The sequence below is a fragment of the Schistosoma haematobium genome, chromosome ZW (genome assembly GCF_000699445.3).
Source record: "Schistosoma haematobium chromosome ZW, whole genome shotgun sequence".
NCBI classification, from domain to species: Eukaryota; Metazoa; Platyhelminthes; class Trematoda; order Strigeidida; family Schistosomatidae; genus Schistosoma; species Schistosoma haematobium.
Genome location: NC_067195.1, coordinates 29726058 through 29743633, shown reverse-complemented (window position 1 = coordinate 29743633; position 17576 = coordinate 29726058). Strand labels below are relative to the sequence as shown.

Below are 17576 nucleotides of genomic sequence, written 5' to 3'. Positions count from 1 at the left end.
CATATTCTTAAAAATTGCAGATTTCTCTTGCTGACAAGTTTTAACAAAGATGAAACGCAAGTCCAGCGTGTCCCGTCCATTACCTGCAGTCACCTAGCATTGAAGAGAAGTGTACGAAATTCTGAGTTACTTCGCTTGATGACTTCATTGTAACCTATTTGGATCTCAACCAGAGCCAAGAATTAGACGTAATGACATCGATGTCAATTAATACTAGACTGTTAACTGATTTATGCAAATTTATTGCCAATATAGGGAACTCAGACGACTGTTGCATGTAAAATATCGATATCTGAATGATTTGACCAGTAAAATTCATTTTGCATTGTTTATTTGAATCTTCACATTGATGTTTAGGATTGCGATTGATCAGTCTCTTATCGGCGTGTGTGCACCCTGTGCGGATTGCATCGATATTTCCTTAAGTCACAAGCATTATAAACAAAGATCGATGGTAGCTAGCAGTGGAATTCAGGACGCGCGTTTCGTCTTATTTGGGACTCGTCGGTTGGCTGTATCTGCATTCCAGAGTCGATGTTCACCCTGGGACTCGAACCCATTACCGTTCACTTCAATGGGAAGATTCAAATAAGCAGTGCACAGTGAATTTAAACTTCTCTCCATTGCACAAGCTAGTTGCTATCAGGACTCGGTAGCTAAGTGGATAACGCGATGGCGTTTGAAGCGAACGGTACTGGGTTTGAGTCCTAGATTGAACATCGACTTCGGGATGCAGATGCGTCCATCTGACGAGTCCCAAATAGGATGAAAAGCGCGTCTTGTATTTGACTGCTAGTCATCATCCGTCTTTGCTTAAGACTTAGCCGGTAATTTTAATTTAGTAACTGGGTATCTATCTTAGCTTGGATGTTACGTGAACGAAAGACAGGCATTATAGCACAGGTGTTCATTCCGTTTTCAAGTTTCACCGATATCTAAACAAACTAAGTTGCCTACTCAATAATGATTAACAAAATTTATCACCATGAGTATGAGTCTTAAATCCCGACTGAAACCCTTTACCGATTAGATTCTGTTATCAATTCGTTTTTGAATTTATTTCAGATACCATGTGTTAAATTTTCTTAAAATACGATTTTCATCTCGATATCCTCACTTTTATTGGTATCAGTTTGTATTTTCTTGCAGCAATTCATTTTATGTACTTGTTACTTCACGATTCACTTCATGCTTTATTTATGCAACAGGTATATCGTATACATTATCAATTGCCGGAAAAGTCTGAAACAGGCAACACATATCGTATACTATACTCACAAACAGATGAAATCGATTCATTCGGTTCTTATGGCCAATTGATTTCAACTGAGAGTGCTTCTACTCAAATGATATCACATAGACTGGATTATCGTAATAATGAAATAAGCGGTTGGCTTTCACAAATTCGTGGTGATGATCATAATATTAAATTAAGTATACATCGTGATACACATGGAAATCTTTTACGCCTTCAAACCCCAACAGGTAAAATGTTGTTCTTTTATTTTTACTTGTTGGTTGCATTGCATCATAACAGCATCTGAAACGTACATCTTGAAACTGGGTAAACAATACGAAATTGACAACATTTACTCATTCCGTGCTTTCTTCACGGTCGTAATTCAGTTAACATATTTCGTGGCATAACTGTATGAATTGCCTTTAACAAAACGTAAAAGATATGACAGTATAACACAAAGACAAACTACAACACTAGGTCAGTTAGATCATAATAGTTATAGCCATTATTTTCCGCACAAAATTTCGTTGTATCATATAGTTGTTTCATATTTCTTTCTGTTGTAGCTTTATCCGCTGTCCTTGCTGGGTCTTCCACATATTTCTGCTTGTCAGCTCTATTACTCTTCCTCACTTTCTTGTTTGCTTCTGTGTATCTAGCCAGTGCGTTGACTTCCTCTGTTCTTGTTTGACTGTCGTTAATTGTTGACTTCTTGTTCTTCTTTTCTTGAATCTTGTCCAGGGTTTCCATAGAGATCTGTTCCTTATGATGAAGCTTGTTGTGGCCGAACACCTCCTGACGCGTAGAAGTCAGTGTTTCTTTGATCCCTTTCGATTTGTCCTCTATAGTAGTTTCCTCTTCTTTGGGTAGATCTTGTAAGACTTGAAAGCTGTAGTTGAGAGCTATCTTGAGTTCGTTGGGTTTGTCAGTATCTCGAAGAAAGGCTGTATTAAACCTTGGTACTGCTGTTTCCCCAGTTGTTCAGAGCTTCATTAGCCTCAGTTTTATCTTGGCCACAACCAGCTAGTGGTGATCTGAAGCTATGTCGGCTACTTTCCTTGTTCTCATACCATCCACTGAATTTCCGAATTTTCCAGGGATACAAATATGATCGACCTGGTTCTGTGTGGTGTGATCCGGTGAGACCCATGTAGCTTTGTGTGTGCGATTGTGTGGGAATATCGTGCAGCATATAACCACTTTTTGAATGCACATAAAGTTGCAAATCTCTCATCATTTTCGTTCCTCTTCCCTAGTGCATGTTGTCCAATAATATCTTCGTACCCGGTGTTGCCCATCCCGACTTTGGCGTTTAGGTCCCTCATCAGGATGGTCAGGTTTTTTCCTGAGCACTTCGGTATGATCGGTTGCAGCCTCCAGTGAAACTTGTCTTTCCAAAAATCTTTCACAGGTGAAGCAATGTTTTACTCTTATTGTAGAATGAAATAACCAAGAAGTAATAGACAAATATATCTCAAGATTACTTCCTTACGCCTGTTACCCCTCGTACAGTAGCATAGGGTTTCTACCAGCATTCTCGATCCAACTCTTTCTTGAGAAATCCTTTCCAGTTTCTATTCATCTTTATCATGTCTGCTTCCAATTCTCGACGCAATGTGTTCTTCAGCATTCCTCATTGCCATTTCCCTTTAGGATTCCAAGTTATAGCTTGCCTCGTGATGCAGTTTGATAATTTCCTTAATGTGTTCCCTATCCTCTTTCAGCGTCTTTTCCTAATTTCCTCTTCAGATGGAAGCTGGTTTGCCCTCTACGATAGTAAGTTGTTGTTGATGGTATGCGGCCAACGGACATTAAGTATCTTGCGTAGAAAATTGTTTAGAAATACTTTTACCATTTGATGATGGTTGTGGTAGACCTCGAAGTTTCCGGTCCGTACAGTAGAACTGTCTTGACGTTCTCACTGAAGATTATGGCTTTGATCCTAGTTGACAGTTGTTTTGATTTCCATATGTTCTTCAACCGTAGGAATGCTGTCCTTGTTTTGCCAATACTTGTATTTACATCTGCATCGCATCCTCTCTGTTCATCGATTGTGCTGTTCAGGCACGTGAGAGTTTCCACCTCTTCTAGAGCTTCTCCATTAAGTGTGATTGGGTTGGTGTTCTTCATGTTCTTTTTGAGCATCTTGTTTTTTTCCCTGTGTATGTTGAGGCATACTGATGCAGAGGCTGCTGCTACACTGGTTGTCATCGCCTGCATTTGTTGCTGTGTGTGGGATAGAAGAGCTACGCCATTTACCAAGTCCAAATCATCTAATTGCATCTAAACAATCAGTTGTATTCTGTGCTTCCCCTCAGATGTAGAAGTCTTCATAATCCAGTCAAACACCAAAAGAAAGAAGTACACCATAGTGTCAAAGAGGGTTGCATAAGTTTCTCTCATCCACATTTCCAGATGCTTTCTGATAGTCAAGGAAGTTGATGTATAATGATGAGTTCTACTCAATAGACTGTTCAACAATGAACCGTATTGTCACGATTCGGTCGGTACACGGCAGATCATTATGAAATCTAGTTTGTCGAGCTTGATGTTGACTGTATGCTGCATCCTTCATTCGGTTCATCAACACTATTGAAAACTTTCCTTGATACTGACAGTAGTGCGATGGCTTTGTGGTCCTCATACCTGCTATGATCTTCCTTTGGTATATTGATGTGACATCCCTATTTTCAGTCTGTCGGTACTTGTCCTTTTTCTTAAATCTTTCTTAAGAGAACGTGGAGCACCTTTCGATTTGCCTTCATATCTGACTTTAATGCTTTAACTAGGATAATGTCTGGTCTTGATGCTTTCTGTCTATAGATTTGTCTGATAGTCATCTTGATTTCTTCGATCATTGGTGGAATGACATCTATGAGGTCTGTAGGTGCTGCTCCAATGTGTAAAGGGTTCATTAAGGTTGGTTTACTCAAGAACTCTTCAAAGCGTTCTACCCACCTGTTCCATGGCTTTTGAATTTTATTAATTGGTTTGCTTTATTTGTTCTTGGCTGATCTCTGGGGTCTATCGTATTTTCCTGCTAGTTTCTTGGTTGTCATATAGTTGTCCCATATTTTCTTTTCTTCCAGCTTTTTCTACTGTCGTCGCTAGGTCTTTCATGTATTTCCGTTTATCATCTCTAATGCTCTTCCTCACTTGTCTCTTTGCTCCTGCGTATTCGGTTAGTCCTTTGGTTTTCTCTGCTCTTATTCGGCTGTTGTTGATTACTGTCCTCTTGTCATTCCCCTTATGAATCGTGTTTAAGGTGTTGATGGAGATCTATTCTTCATATTGATGCTTCATGCGGCCCAGGACCTGAAATATCGGAGTTACGGTTGTTTGCGGTTGTTTCCATAGTGGTTTCCTCTTCTTTGAGTCGATCTTGTAAGGTCTGGAACCTGTTGTTGGGTTCTATGTTGAAATTGTTGAGTTTGTCAGTATCTCGAAGAAAAACTGTATCAGACTTTTGTATTGTTGTTTGTCGAGGTTTCCAATGCTTCTTTAGCTATAGTTTTAGCTTGGCCACTACCGGTTGGGGGAAAATGGTGCCACTTATAACCATTTTGTTGAAAAGACACAGATTCGCAAGTCCGTCACCATTTTGGTTCTTTTCTCCAAGTCCACGTCGTCCCATGACATCTTTATACTCGGTGTAATGTGACTGAGTGCTAGGATTTAATTCGTCTTACTCATTAAATGAAATTTTTTTTAATTTCAGGTCATCTGTACAATGTAACACTGGAGCCTGGTTCTGGACAACGCATTAGTACTCTTGTTGATCCAGTTAACGGAGGTCTTTGGAAATTTCTTTATTCATCAGACGGTCTCTTAACTTATTTAAAAAATCCACAGGATTCAAGTTATACACAATTTCACTATGCTCCTGAATCAGGTCGTTTGCTACAAATTACATATCCGAACGCTAAATCTATTGATGTAGCTCGTATTGTCAGGAGTCAAATCCCTGTGAATATGAGATTTCATACTTTGGATGAAGTTTCAAATCAAGATAATACACCTAAAAGTGATTCAACAAATACTCCTGATCAGTTGTCCACAGGTATGCTTACACATTATACTAATGTGTTTAATTATGTGTGGCTACATGCTTCTCAATGCTAAAGTGTTGTTGAGATAACTTTGTTTTCAAGTTACTAACGGTATCTCAAGTAGTTAGCAGTTTATTGTGGGAGGCATAATCACTGGTCAAGGGACAACTAAGCTACTTCGGACTAAATCTATTACGATGAATGTCTCAGGTATTGAAGTTGTGTCAGCCTAGACCATGGAATAATGAACCATGATAACTGAAGTTATTGTTTATTTTCTTTGTAATGAATAACGTAAGTACTTGAAACAAACCCAGCCGCTTAAGCATTCTGTTTGGACTGATCAACGGCCTAAAATAAGTATTCTTCGAAATGTTCACGGTCATAATATACCATAATTCTTCTGCAGATATTTCATAAATTACATATTTTAACAGAATTTCTATTAAAAAGCATTGCCACTATATTATGTCTCACTCAGTTGTCTAGTTGGCTCATAGGTTCAGAAAGAATGTTCTACTATATTAAGGACCTGCCAACTTTATATAACTACATCTCGAAGAATACTAGTGATCGTACTTCCACCAATAAACAGCTGTCCAGTGCTTCCTGGCTTTGATTTATAGATTCTCCTAAACATCCAGTAACAAAATATTGTCAAGTTCCAGTCACAGTCACATTGATCACTCTATAATATTTTGTGTTATAACAGATCCAAAAATTTGTATATAAGTTCTCAGATTGATGTGATGAAAACCTGACCCATGTATTCACAGTCAAACGTATGTCTATATAGTGTTCTCAATTTTACGAAATGTCTACTCTTGTACTTGTGTATAGCGTTGATTTCAGGCATTGATAATGACAACGTTTCTTTGAAATTGTAACTCATTAATCCAAGCATTTAATTTTAACCCATTTGTTCACTTGTATGAAGCTCAGTGACCTACTTATTTTGAAGTAACTAGCCGGTACCGCTATTTTCTCATTATACCTTGCATGTAACGTAGACCAATCTTCACTAAGCTCTAAAGTAGCTGTAAATAATTTAGTGATTAGTCAAAATAATCACGGTTATTTTGTAACGTGTAATTTTTTAAATACAATGTAATTCGAAAGCAAACCAAGAGCTTTAGATAATATTTTGTTATCTCAGTAATCATGATACAAACTACGGATTCGAATAAACATGAGATGGAAATCGACTATGGCGATTCAAATAATCTTTGGAAAGTTCTTCTAGCGCAAGTTTATCAAATTCGAAAGGATTTATACGCACCAGTACAATTGGTTCGACAAATCACGATACCTGGGAATAGTATAAGAAATGCAATTGAACATACGTAAGTTTGTTTACTTCTCAGTATATTGCTTTTTTGTTTGATCATTTGTTTCCAGTTATTTGAGGTGATGATCACTTATTCTAACGTTTAATAGACCATGCATCTTTGTACTAAGATGAAAGATTATTTACGTGCAAAAATACTCTCTCTTGCACTGAATCGCAAGCACAGGTATGACCCAGGCAAACAAGACTTCATTTAATGTAGCTTAAAAACATACTAACTTAATAACTAAACTCTGAAACACTAGAAAATCGATCAATTTGACCACTCGCATTTTTTTCCGTAAACATATAGATATACGGTGACTGATCACCACCTAGTTATCATTCTCTTTTTTTATAGTCGTGATTGAATTGTACCTACCAAGTCTCATCGTGCCTACTAGTCCAAATGATTTCCGAATACTCCTAACCATCTAACATCAAAACAGTGCATGCTATATTGAGCAACTTGGATCAACTAGTAGCCACACTAGAATTCGATTTGTACAATCCTGTCAGCACTAACTTACTGAACAAACATGACACTCATCACTACTTGATGATTAATCAGCGTAAAGATACCAGTCTTATCGGAGGTCAATCTCTCCCCAAACAGCTCAATGTTAAGGTCTTTGACTGAAGCTGAATGATCCCAGTTCGAATCCTACAAGGATCATCAGTCCCCTCCAGATTGTAGGTGATATATGGTACGACACCTAGATCCAGGATTTTCTTCCGCCTACCTCCAACCACATAAGGTACGTAGATGTAGATAAATGCGTACGTATATTGATTCATCGTAAAGAAAAAAAAAGCAAATCTACTAATACGGTTTGGCAACCATAAATAATCACAGACTACTTTGTAGATGTATACTTATCTTCTCTCATCCCCATCTTCTCAAATTACCCTATATTGTAATTAATTAGCTAACGATCTACAAAAATTACATGTAACGATACAATATATACATATAAGCTTACAGGTTTTTTCAAAAACTTTTTGATGCACTTTCATTATGTTTCTGAATATGATGCATATTATGGGTTTAAAGGTAGAAAAACATAAGGAATCTGACAAATTAGATTTAGATATTTTTCAAAATAATGATTTCATTTTTTCCTATAAAAATTTCGATTGATAGTTGTGGCTTGAAATGAATTTATCGTCAAATAAATAACCAGATCAACGAACTTTAGTTTATTACTATAATAATCACAACACCAACTCAAAGCACTAATTCACTTACACAACAAGAAATTTCTAACACGAATTCAACACGGAATTGTGATGTCTTGAGTTAGTAGCACCACGCCTCAGTAAATATTCCTTTATTTTCTTCAGTTTCTTATTATTAATAGCCAGTAAATTCACTAACTAGTCTCATCTATCGATCATCATTAACATTTTATCGAAGCCACTTTTATACTAGTAACCAGTATAAGTCATAGTAGGTGATTAAACGGTTTGCATCAAATGTTGATAATAACAATAATTGACTTTTTTCTAGAAATCAGTGACTAACCTCAACACTGATCACTACTTGGTAGTTTCACAATATATTAACAATTGCCTAATGATATATATACGTGGTTTTAACCCTTCATCCACTAACATGACAGAAAAGTGTTATATTAAGCCATCCATCTCTATTTTCTTACGATCTAAAAACAAGTTAACAAGTTCACTGTAGCGCACGGTAGCAAGCTCCTGAAATTTTATTCACATCTGGACATAGCAAAATATGTTAAAACATTTGTTCATCAATTATACCATTATACGTTTCCCTTTCATTCCAGTTATCATATAGACATTTTTAAAACTCATCTCGTTTCATCAAACATATTATACTTTTCCCTATGTAGAAATGTATGGACATATCATTTGAATGATCAAAGTAATCCAAGAATACTTGATACTCATACTTCAATAGGTGGTGGAGGATATTCAGATTTTGGCGTAAATTTTGATAAGAAGTCACAACCATATCACTTTTTTAAGAATCATTTTCGACGTAGTATTTCGGCACAGAATTATCTATCTGGATCAGATTTACATCGTTCAAAACGTCAAATGTCCCATCCTTTTTCTAAGAGATTTACTGCTCGGTCTATTTTTAATTATAATGACAAGAATTATAATAATCTCGGTGAAGAAGTAGACTGGCATTATCAGAAGACCCTGACAGTAAGTGATAAACGTTTATCGAATTGGTAACTCACTTCTAGTACTATTTTTTTGTTAGGATCATTACTTAAAAATAACTGATAATTTCCGAACCATTTCTTTTGCGTACAATAATAATAGTGTCATTCTGAGGAACTTGAAAGTTGATAATGTCAAAATTATAGTTTAATAAACAAACTTCAGCAAAGCATGTTGAAATAGTCTCATCCTATAAAAACAGAGGATCAATATTATAAGATTTACTTAATACCTTAGATGGGTTGGTTTTCGGGATTTCATAATGTTGGGATATTCAGAAAAATATCCCAAAAACAATTATCCGGTTAAGTCTAATGCTACCCTTGAACGTTAAATGGTGTCATTTTCCTATTGGTCGTTTCCCTACTGATCAATGTTTATTTCGCGTGTCATTTTCCCATTGGTCAATATTATTTCACGTATCATTTTTCGGTTGGTCAATATTTATAGTAATCCTAACTGTATAAATATGCATTTGTTTGTAAATCATTATTCGGCTCCTGACCCCATAAACAATTTTTCATCTGAGGTTTGTGTTCTGATATATTGGAGATTGGGTAACAGTATTGGGGTCGAACTGGGATATCTGAAGCTGGTCAATCGGTAGAAATTAGAGTAGCCACCTCGCGATTCACAATACATGACTCAATGGTCCAGATGAATCCACCTTTAATTTGTAAAACTGGAGGAGCTTACAAAACTGTTGGTTACATAAAAACAAAATCGTTTCAGTTTTTTTTATAAATCTATACTGTTGATTATGTTTACTATGGCATTAAAACATTCACTAGTCAATTCACCCAAATATGTTAGCTTTGTTTGAGTTGCCCCACAGAAATCAAACCTAATAGTGAAAAAAGAACAGCGGATTCATTGTGTAACATTATGGTTCCAAATGCGGATATCTTTTGGGCGCTGACGTCAGCTTGGAGGAAAGAGGGTTTTTTTATCGTTCAGCTTATTTCAAAAATCGGTATGAAAAAAACAAATGAGGGGTGTAATTAAAGCCTACAAATTAATATAGTTTCTTGGCTGTCAGTGTCTTATTTATATTTGTCTATGTATTTGTTTTTAGGTGAATGGTCAAAATCTGCTCAATGTTAATTTTAACTGGGCACTACAATTAGAAACTTATCAACACGCTTCAACTGGACACATTCTTTTGCAAGTCGTGTATAATGCGAATTTTCAACCGATGATTTTTAATGCTTCTGCAAATTACTTGCAATCGGCGGGAGCACATGAAATGTTTTATCCAACAAAAGCAGATTATATACGACCAGCTACATTGATACTTGCATATACAAAGTAATTTATGGTTTATCGATATACTGTCTTACTAATATAACCTATATGAGATACCTTTTTTAGTGTATCCATGGCCGATAGTTGGTGGGGAAACCGATTTCCAGCTGGATTCTAGTCAACAGTCGTCATCTTACCAGTTTGCATTACTCACTATGATTGATAAAACTCATGAGTCGTTAGACAATTAGCTGTAGTGAGAAAGGACTGTTCTGTGTTTTCCTTATTTACATGATACCTGAATGTAGCGCGTTTGCTGTTTGAATTAGAATTAAACTCAGATTAGTAATTACATCTCGTAGCTCAGATACTTAGACACACAATAAGCCATTATAAAGGTGATTATTCAATTAGTTTACTTTTAATTCAGTCACTATCATTGTGTAAATTAAGACAACGGTATTTTATGTTCCATGTTAAATCAGTGTACTAATAAAACAAACTATATGCCTATATATACAATTAGTGAAAATGTATATGAGCAAATTAGTTAAGAACTTTAGCCACATAAAAAAACTTCAAAACATATTTCCCAAATAGAATGGTACAGAATAGTAGCGAGAATTCTTAGAAAATAAAATATTTATTGGTTCCTTTATAGTTGTTCCGTGTTTTTAATTATAGCTATAATGAATTCTGAATACTATGTGCTTCTATAAATACTAATGATATGATCTTTATATTCATATTTTGTAAAGTTGCAAGGATATCGTTGACTAGTTTGGTTACTTAGCTGTTGGCTATGAATATTTCTAACAGTAACAACAGTATAACTGAATTAATTATGAATTTTTAAGTAAAATGACCATTCACTTATTTTTCTTAACTTTTTAGGACTGGACATTTAAGTGCAGTTGAGTGGGGAAATGCAAGTTATCATTTTTCCTATGATGTTCTGAATCGATTGAAAGCAGCCGATTTAGGAAGACCTGCGGATACTTTATCATTTCAATATGGAATCCAAAATATTCCATTTCAGGTAATCATTAATTTTAAGCTCAGATTATATCGTAGCCGAGTTGAACAGCTTTTTTGTATTTTTCGAAAAACATTTAGATTATTAAATTTTTCTCTAAAACTAGCTCTGAATAAATTAGTAACAATTAATACTTGTATGGATTCCTAATATGACAGTAGTTCAACAATTCCTATGATAGGAAAGAGAAAAACAGAACAACATAGAACTCCACAGAAATCTCATAGCTTCAACTGGTTACAACATAAGTGTACACAAATTAAATAGGTATACAGTACTCAAATGATGAATACTTAGAGGAATATAAGTAACAATCACATTTACGCGATTGTGACCGATCTTGCTTTATATTATTTAAATCTGCAATTAGTGAATATCGATATCTTGATAATTCTCATCAAATAACATTCACTGAGTTGTTTTACCCTGATTAGGTGTCAATATCTTTATTGACTAGTTTGATCACCCTTCGCCTTTTCCTAACCTATCTCTACGTATACCGAAATTATGCATCAAGGGAGGCTATATAGAAACGCATGTCTCAGCTACATTGCTTGTCCGTAGCTCACCAATCTGTGTATGAGCTAATAAATCGGCAAATATTTATAATGAAAATGCTAATTAAGTTTAGATACATTATATCTCTTTTAGTTTTTTCAGCGTTAATGCCAACATTATTAGTGAAAAGAATGATGCATTACTTTTCTATAAACTAAGATAATGATAATCCTACAAAAATATGTATTATACAATGATAGTCGTTTCTCATAGACCGATATTAGCTGAAAGACTAATTAAGATTGACGAACTGAAGAAAAGGGTTTAATTTGTGGTGTTAACCATAATATATGTTTATTGTTTTAATCCTACCAACTGAAGTTAGTATTTGTTGCATTGGTATTTGCCACCTGGCCCACTGTAAATCAATGGTGCTTTCTGATTATTCTTTTGCTTCAACAACACTATAATTTACATGTCAATGCCCAAAATATTCGACAAAGTTTTATTTTTAGAAAGAGAACTGTAAATCTTATCAGTTTTCAAAGTACTAACCGGAAGATGATCATTGAAATCAATGTTTAGATTACTAAATAACTATTGAATTATGACGAAGTATTTTTTGTCGTATGAAGTGTTTGTTTTCATGTTGATTTATTTCTATAAGAATTCAAAAATCATGTCTCCTATAATAATTATGACTGTAATTTTAATTCAAGTAATAATATCTTGGTCTACTCAGCGTCGAAATTCAAGACGCTCTCATCGAAATAATAAACGTGTATTACACTTTTTAAATATATTGCGCTGAAAATTTCAAAGAGTTATGCTTTAAGTGTAGTGTTCATTATGATTCTTTCTTCCTTCTGGAGTGTCAACTAGTCGTCTAGTTCTTAACAAAGTTATAATTACTTGTATTTGTTAACCTTCTGATTAGAAAATAAAGCGTTTTGCTATCGATCTATAACTGAAACTGGAAAATAACCTGGAATTTAAATCTGTTTTACTGATTGAATGCTGCTCACTCAACTGACTGAGCTGTAAAAAGCCTATGCAAAGAATAACTCTGATTATTGTGCACATTAATGATTAGTTGACATATATTGTCTGTTCACTATTTATTTAAAACTAATTATCAATTACTTTAATTGTTCTATTTATTTATTTATTTATTTTATTCAGTAAAAAATGTATATTCTTATCTGTTTGCAACTTACAGCCAACAATGGTTTCTGTGAGTGGATCAGGTCTCTACACATTACTTTATTCTGATAGCTTTATTGGGTCTAGTGAACATCAAGAAGCTAGTTCATTATCATCATCAAAATCAGACTATATGGGTCTTTCTGGAGTTATCACTCCAACCGGTCTTAGACGTCAGTTTACTCGAATCAATGGAATAAAAGTTAATCGTTTGATGTTTACACCATGGCTAGACTCACCCGGTTCCTGGGTCTATGAATGGGGAAGTGATGTTGGTAGTTCTATGAAATTGTCATCAGATCATTCACACTTGCTTCGTTTCATATGGCCAAGTAGTTATAGGCGTATATCAATATTTCCTAAACAAAATTTCGTAATTTACGATAAAACATCAGTTCGATGGGATTCTAATGGTTTGAAACAACCAGTTAATATATTAACTGCTCCACTTGTACAGTTGACGGATACTGCATCTGGTTTTCGGTTACAGTATCAGCGTACCTTTCAAGGAAGTTTATTACAATCTTTGCATATAAATCACCGACTACCAGGTGTAAAAACTGCCCATCCTAATCTTGGGGGAATCCTGAATGCTAAATTCACTTATGGTTATGACTTAAATATGAATGTAAGTTTTCCTGAACGAGAATTTTTTTTGTATTATACATAATGTTATGTGTTATTACGTCTACTTCACATAAACCTCTTCAAGAATCATTATAATTACCAAGTACTTTGAAAATTCCTCAGAAGACTGTACCGTTATCTTCTGTCGCACACACACCTAATCACATGATAACAATAATAATGTAGAATAACTACTCTCCTCTTTATTCAGTGATAAATAGTCGGAAAACATATTAGTCCACCTGATTCTCATAATATAATGTTTTGCAAAATTTAACAGTCGAATATTAAAACTATCATATGGAAGCTATCACACTTCAGCGATGACCTCAAAACAGATGAACATTAGTACTAAACTAAGATTCTCAAACACCCCTTGCAACTCCTCATCCAAACGTGTTCTATACGGGTTTTATTATTTCATTCAGGATTTCACTAAACGAGTTCACAAATAGGGGTTATATAGCATAACTAAACTTCTCAATGTCCTTTACCAGTCTATCCAAACAGTACCTATATGTATTTGCCACTAATTCTTGATATTCACATTGACCAATCGCAGGTAAGTGAGTAATTCAATGTTATTATGTTGTTATATGTAGGTTGATGTATACGTCTTTGAACAATAATGTTTACATGAGGGTTAGTGAATTCACTGCATCAGTTTATGAACCTGTGACCAATTGTTTGAAAATCTTTTTCTTTAACCATTAAGCTACTGTTGCACCAAGTCACTTCTCCAAGGAGACGCGATCTTTCTCTCTGTGTTTGTTTTATTCTCAATAATTATCGTAGTGCTGTATTATGGAGTTTTTTTCAACTAACCTGCTGTTGTGTGTAAATCTTTGAAATTTTGAAATGGATGACATAACTAAGGTAAAGTTTGTATGGAATCAAGTACAACGTTAGGGACTTGTAATATATCTTTGTATTAAAGTGGCAGCACGAAATATCAGTATGAAGAGAGTTTTTATCAGAAAACTTAATTACGACAGTACTTACACATTTGTTTTCCTCTTAGTTTGTGTATTTATATGAAGTCACGACTAACTAGTACTATCACTCATTTTCTCTCGTATTTTGTTTAGTGATATTCTGTTTCTCATATGTGAATGAAATGCAAAAAATAGCCATAATTACGCAGGTTATGCACAGAATTTATGTTTAGTACCAGAAATACAACAACTAAATAGGGTGATTTAAATTCAAATCATAGTGAATACAGATTAAATTGCAATTATCCAGGGTTATACATTTTGTTATGTATCAAATAGGCACAAATATGTTCTTTTATGGGAACGAACTTGTACAAACTGATCGTATGGTATGAAGTCCTGTCGACTTTATCTGATTCCAAACGTAAAGGATTTCAATTTACTTGCTCAATCTAATGTACACTGACCTCTTTCATATATTTTGTAAGGATAACAGCAATAGTATGGCAATGAAATTTTCAAAATATCCTTTTCCCAGTTTGTTTGAGATGAGAAAATTAGTATCGCACTACATCATGATTTTTCTTATTCACTGGATAAAATATATGGTCAATAGGCTAATAATTGTATTACTCTTTACTTATCCTGACCACAGCCTAATACTGTTTCATATGTACTTGAACTGAACTAAACTGTTGTTTATTTCTCAAAAAGCTTTCTCAAGATATTCAGTCTAACTTGCCTGGTATAATAATCTATGAACTATAATAGGGAACTAAATTTTAAAAATTCTGTTCATACAACTGACTTTTTGTACAATTTGATTAATCTTCTTTGATTTATCATCTTTATTACTTTCTAATTTAGCTTATAAGTATTCATACATCATTGTTTATAAGGAATAATGAAGACGATTTTGGTAATACAATTAATTCTGATGATAAGACAGTATTGAATGAAGAATCATCAATCCGATTAGATTCATTAACTGGTCGTGTATTGACTATGAATGAATTCACTATCAATCATCAATCCTCTTCATTGCATATAACTTATAATTTAAAAAATATACAAATTTATCGTCAATGGGATGATCGTCAACGTATTATACAATGCGTATTGCATTCAGTAAGTAGTCCATTTGTTTTTTTCCTATTTATATTTTCAAATACATCATAAACGTTATTGCAAATAATTACTGTTTTTCAAGGTTAAAAACGAGTCCAATTAAAGTATATATTTATGTAGTTATACTTTGATCCGATTAGCTTAACGAACTGATTTTAATAAGTAATGACTGAAGCTTAAGATAGTGATTAAGCCCTTGTTTTGTCATACTACTTTAGTGTTCGTACATTGAAAAATGCATTTAGCTTTGCTTTCATTATGATTTCAAGCTTTACAATTTTTCCCTTTCGTCAACTGCCTGTATTAATTCGGATACTTAAAGCCAACTTTTGAGCCCTATCGATAAGGTTGATAAGTGTTCTTACCATTATTTCTTCTTATCCAGATTCTCCAAGGCATGCTATATTTTTACATTTTTATTCGTTTGTTAAGTAATTTTAGCTCATAAAAACTCTCCTAATTTTGTGTCGAAAACAGGCGAGCTAGCCGATAACTGATCTATTTTTAAGGGCCCAATCCATAAAGATGAGCTTCTGGATATCTTGATAGAAGTGAGTATACTGCGCAGCAACCAGCTCTGTATTACTACTGATCGACTGATTTGGACGTGTTACGTACTCTCATTCATCGCCTACTTTGGTGGGCGGTGTTATCTGATGTAGAAGTAAGTTGAGGGACGGCGAGGTGCGGCTAAACCAAGACGTGACATCAGTCCATAAGGTCATTGGCTGTTCGTTCGAGTCATATTCATAGATTCAGACTGTCTGATTGGAGTCTACACGATAGCTCCAACCAGTGATTGAAAGCTTCGGCTGACGTGGTTCCGAATCGGTCACAATGGTGCGGATATATTTACTCCCTACCTTGCCTTAAATCATGGGTTCTAGTATTGCTTGATAGTTTGATTTTCTGTTCAATGGAATCAGTCCAACTTACCAATATAAAAGATAACTGGAAGTATATCTCTTCTAATCCTGTTGAAACACTTCTATAGAAGGGATGACCTCCTAATCAAGGACATCTCATTCTAACCAATAATTGATGTTGTCAGTATGAGGATTTGTGGAGATAGTAGTATTTTCAGTTAAAATCACGAATCAATCTAAGTTAGACCACCAGTGAAAACCTGAAAAAACTGGCCCGACCGTTGTTGCTACCTTGACGTGGTGGTCGGGCTTGCCTATCGTGATGAAGCAACCGAGCTATACTGGCTGGAACAACCGTTCCTCAAGGTCCTACCATGTCAGACAGGTCGGTTGAAGAGCGGTAAGACTAAAAGCAACAAACCCAAGGTCCGAAGGAGAAGTCGTACTGCTGACTGTACAGAGGTGTGACAGCAGTAAGGTGTTTCCTTCAGACAACCAGCATGACAGCGATGCTGCCTTCCCACAAGGAGGGGTGGGGTTAGAAAAGGTCGACCCTAAAAATGCGCACCTCACCTTACCTCACGGATTTCCGTCTCCGGCGGTAAGGCCCTTTGAAGAACGGAGCTAACACGTCAAAAACCTCCCACGAAAAGGCCGTGCGCGACCGGCCTCAAGCAGTTGTCCCTTGGGCACTGCGGTCACGCTCTCAGGTCACTGAGACCGCCTCTAATCCAATTTCCTTTTCAGGTACCTCCAGAAGAACCCTTCCACGGTGTGGGCAACCGGGAAGTGATAACCGCCCTCATACCTCTAACAGCACCCAAGACCACTGTATTCCTAATCAACCTCCCTCTTCAATTCCTATTATTCCTCCTACATCGACTTTCAACTCTAAATTTCCTCTTTCGGCTTCCTCCTCAAGTGTCACCATAGCCAACGATTCCAGTGCTCAAAACACTGTCCCAGGTCTACTGAAACCTCGCTCCAAACTACACATTGGAGCCTTCAACGTACGCACCCTATGTCAAATCGGTCAACAGGCTTCCTTGGCTAGAACCCTAGAGTCTCTTTCCATTGATGTATGCTGTGTCTCCGAAACACACATACAGGATTCCAGTGTGGTCATTCACTTGACCTCACCTCGGCAAAACTGAGAGCCGACGAGATACACCTTCCATTTATCTGGCTACCCGATGGCTAGTTCTCGTGGACTGGCA

General features: G+C 35.6%; 1 protein-coding gene across 1 annotated transcript in view; it reads left to right on the top strand.

Moving 5' to 3' along the window:
- Nucleotides 1–17576, top strand: part of TENM2 (Teneurin-2) — a 152594-nt gene that overhangs the window by 121723 nt on the left and 13295 nt on the right. The window contains exons 22-29 of the mRNA XM_051210976.1: nt 1209–1485; nt 4959–5300; nt 6446–6632; nt 8482–8803; nt 9897–10129; nt 10961–11105; nt 12820–13431; nt 15233–15493. Of these exons, the coding sequence (XP_051071001.1) occupies nt 1209–1485; nt 4959–5300; nt 6446–6632; nt 8482–8803; nt 9897–10129; nt 10961–11105; nt 12820–13431; nt 15233–15493 (2379 nt within the window). The remainder of the gene's footprint in view (nt 1–1208; nt 1486–4958; nt 5301–6445; nt 6633–8481; nt 8804–9896; nt 10130–10960; nt 11106–12819; nt 13432–15232; nt 15494–17576) is intronic.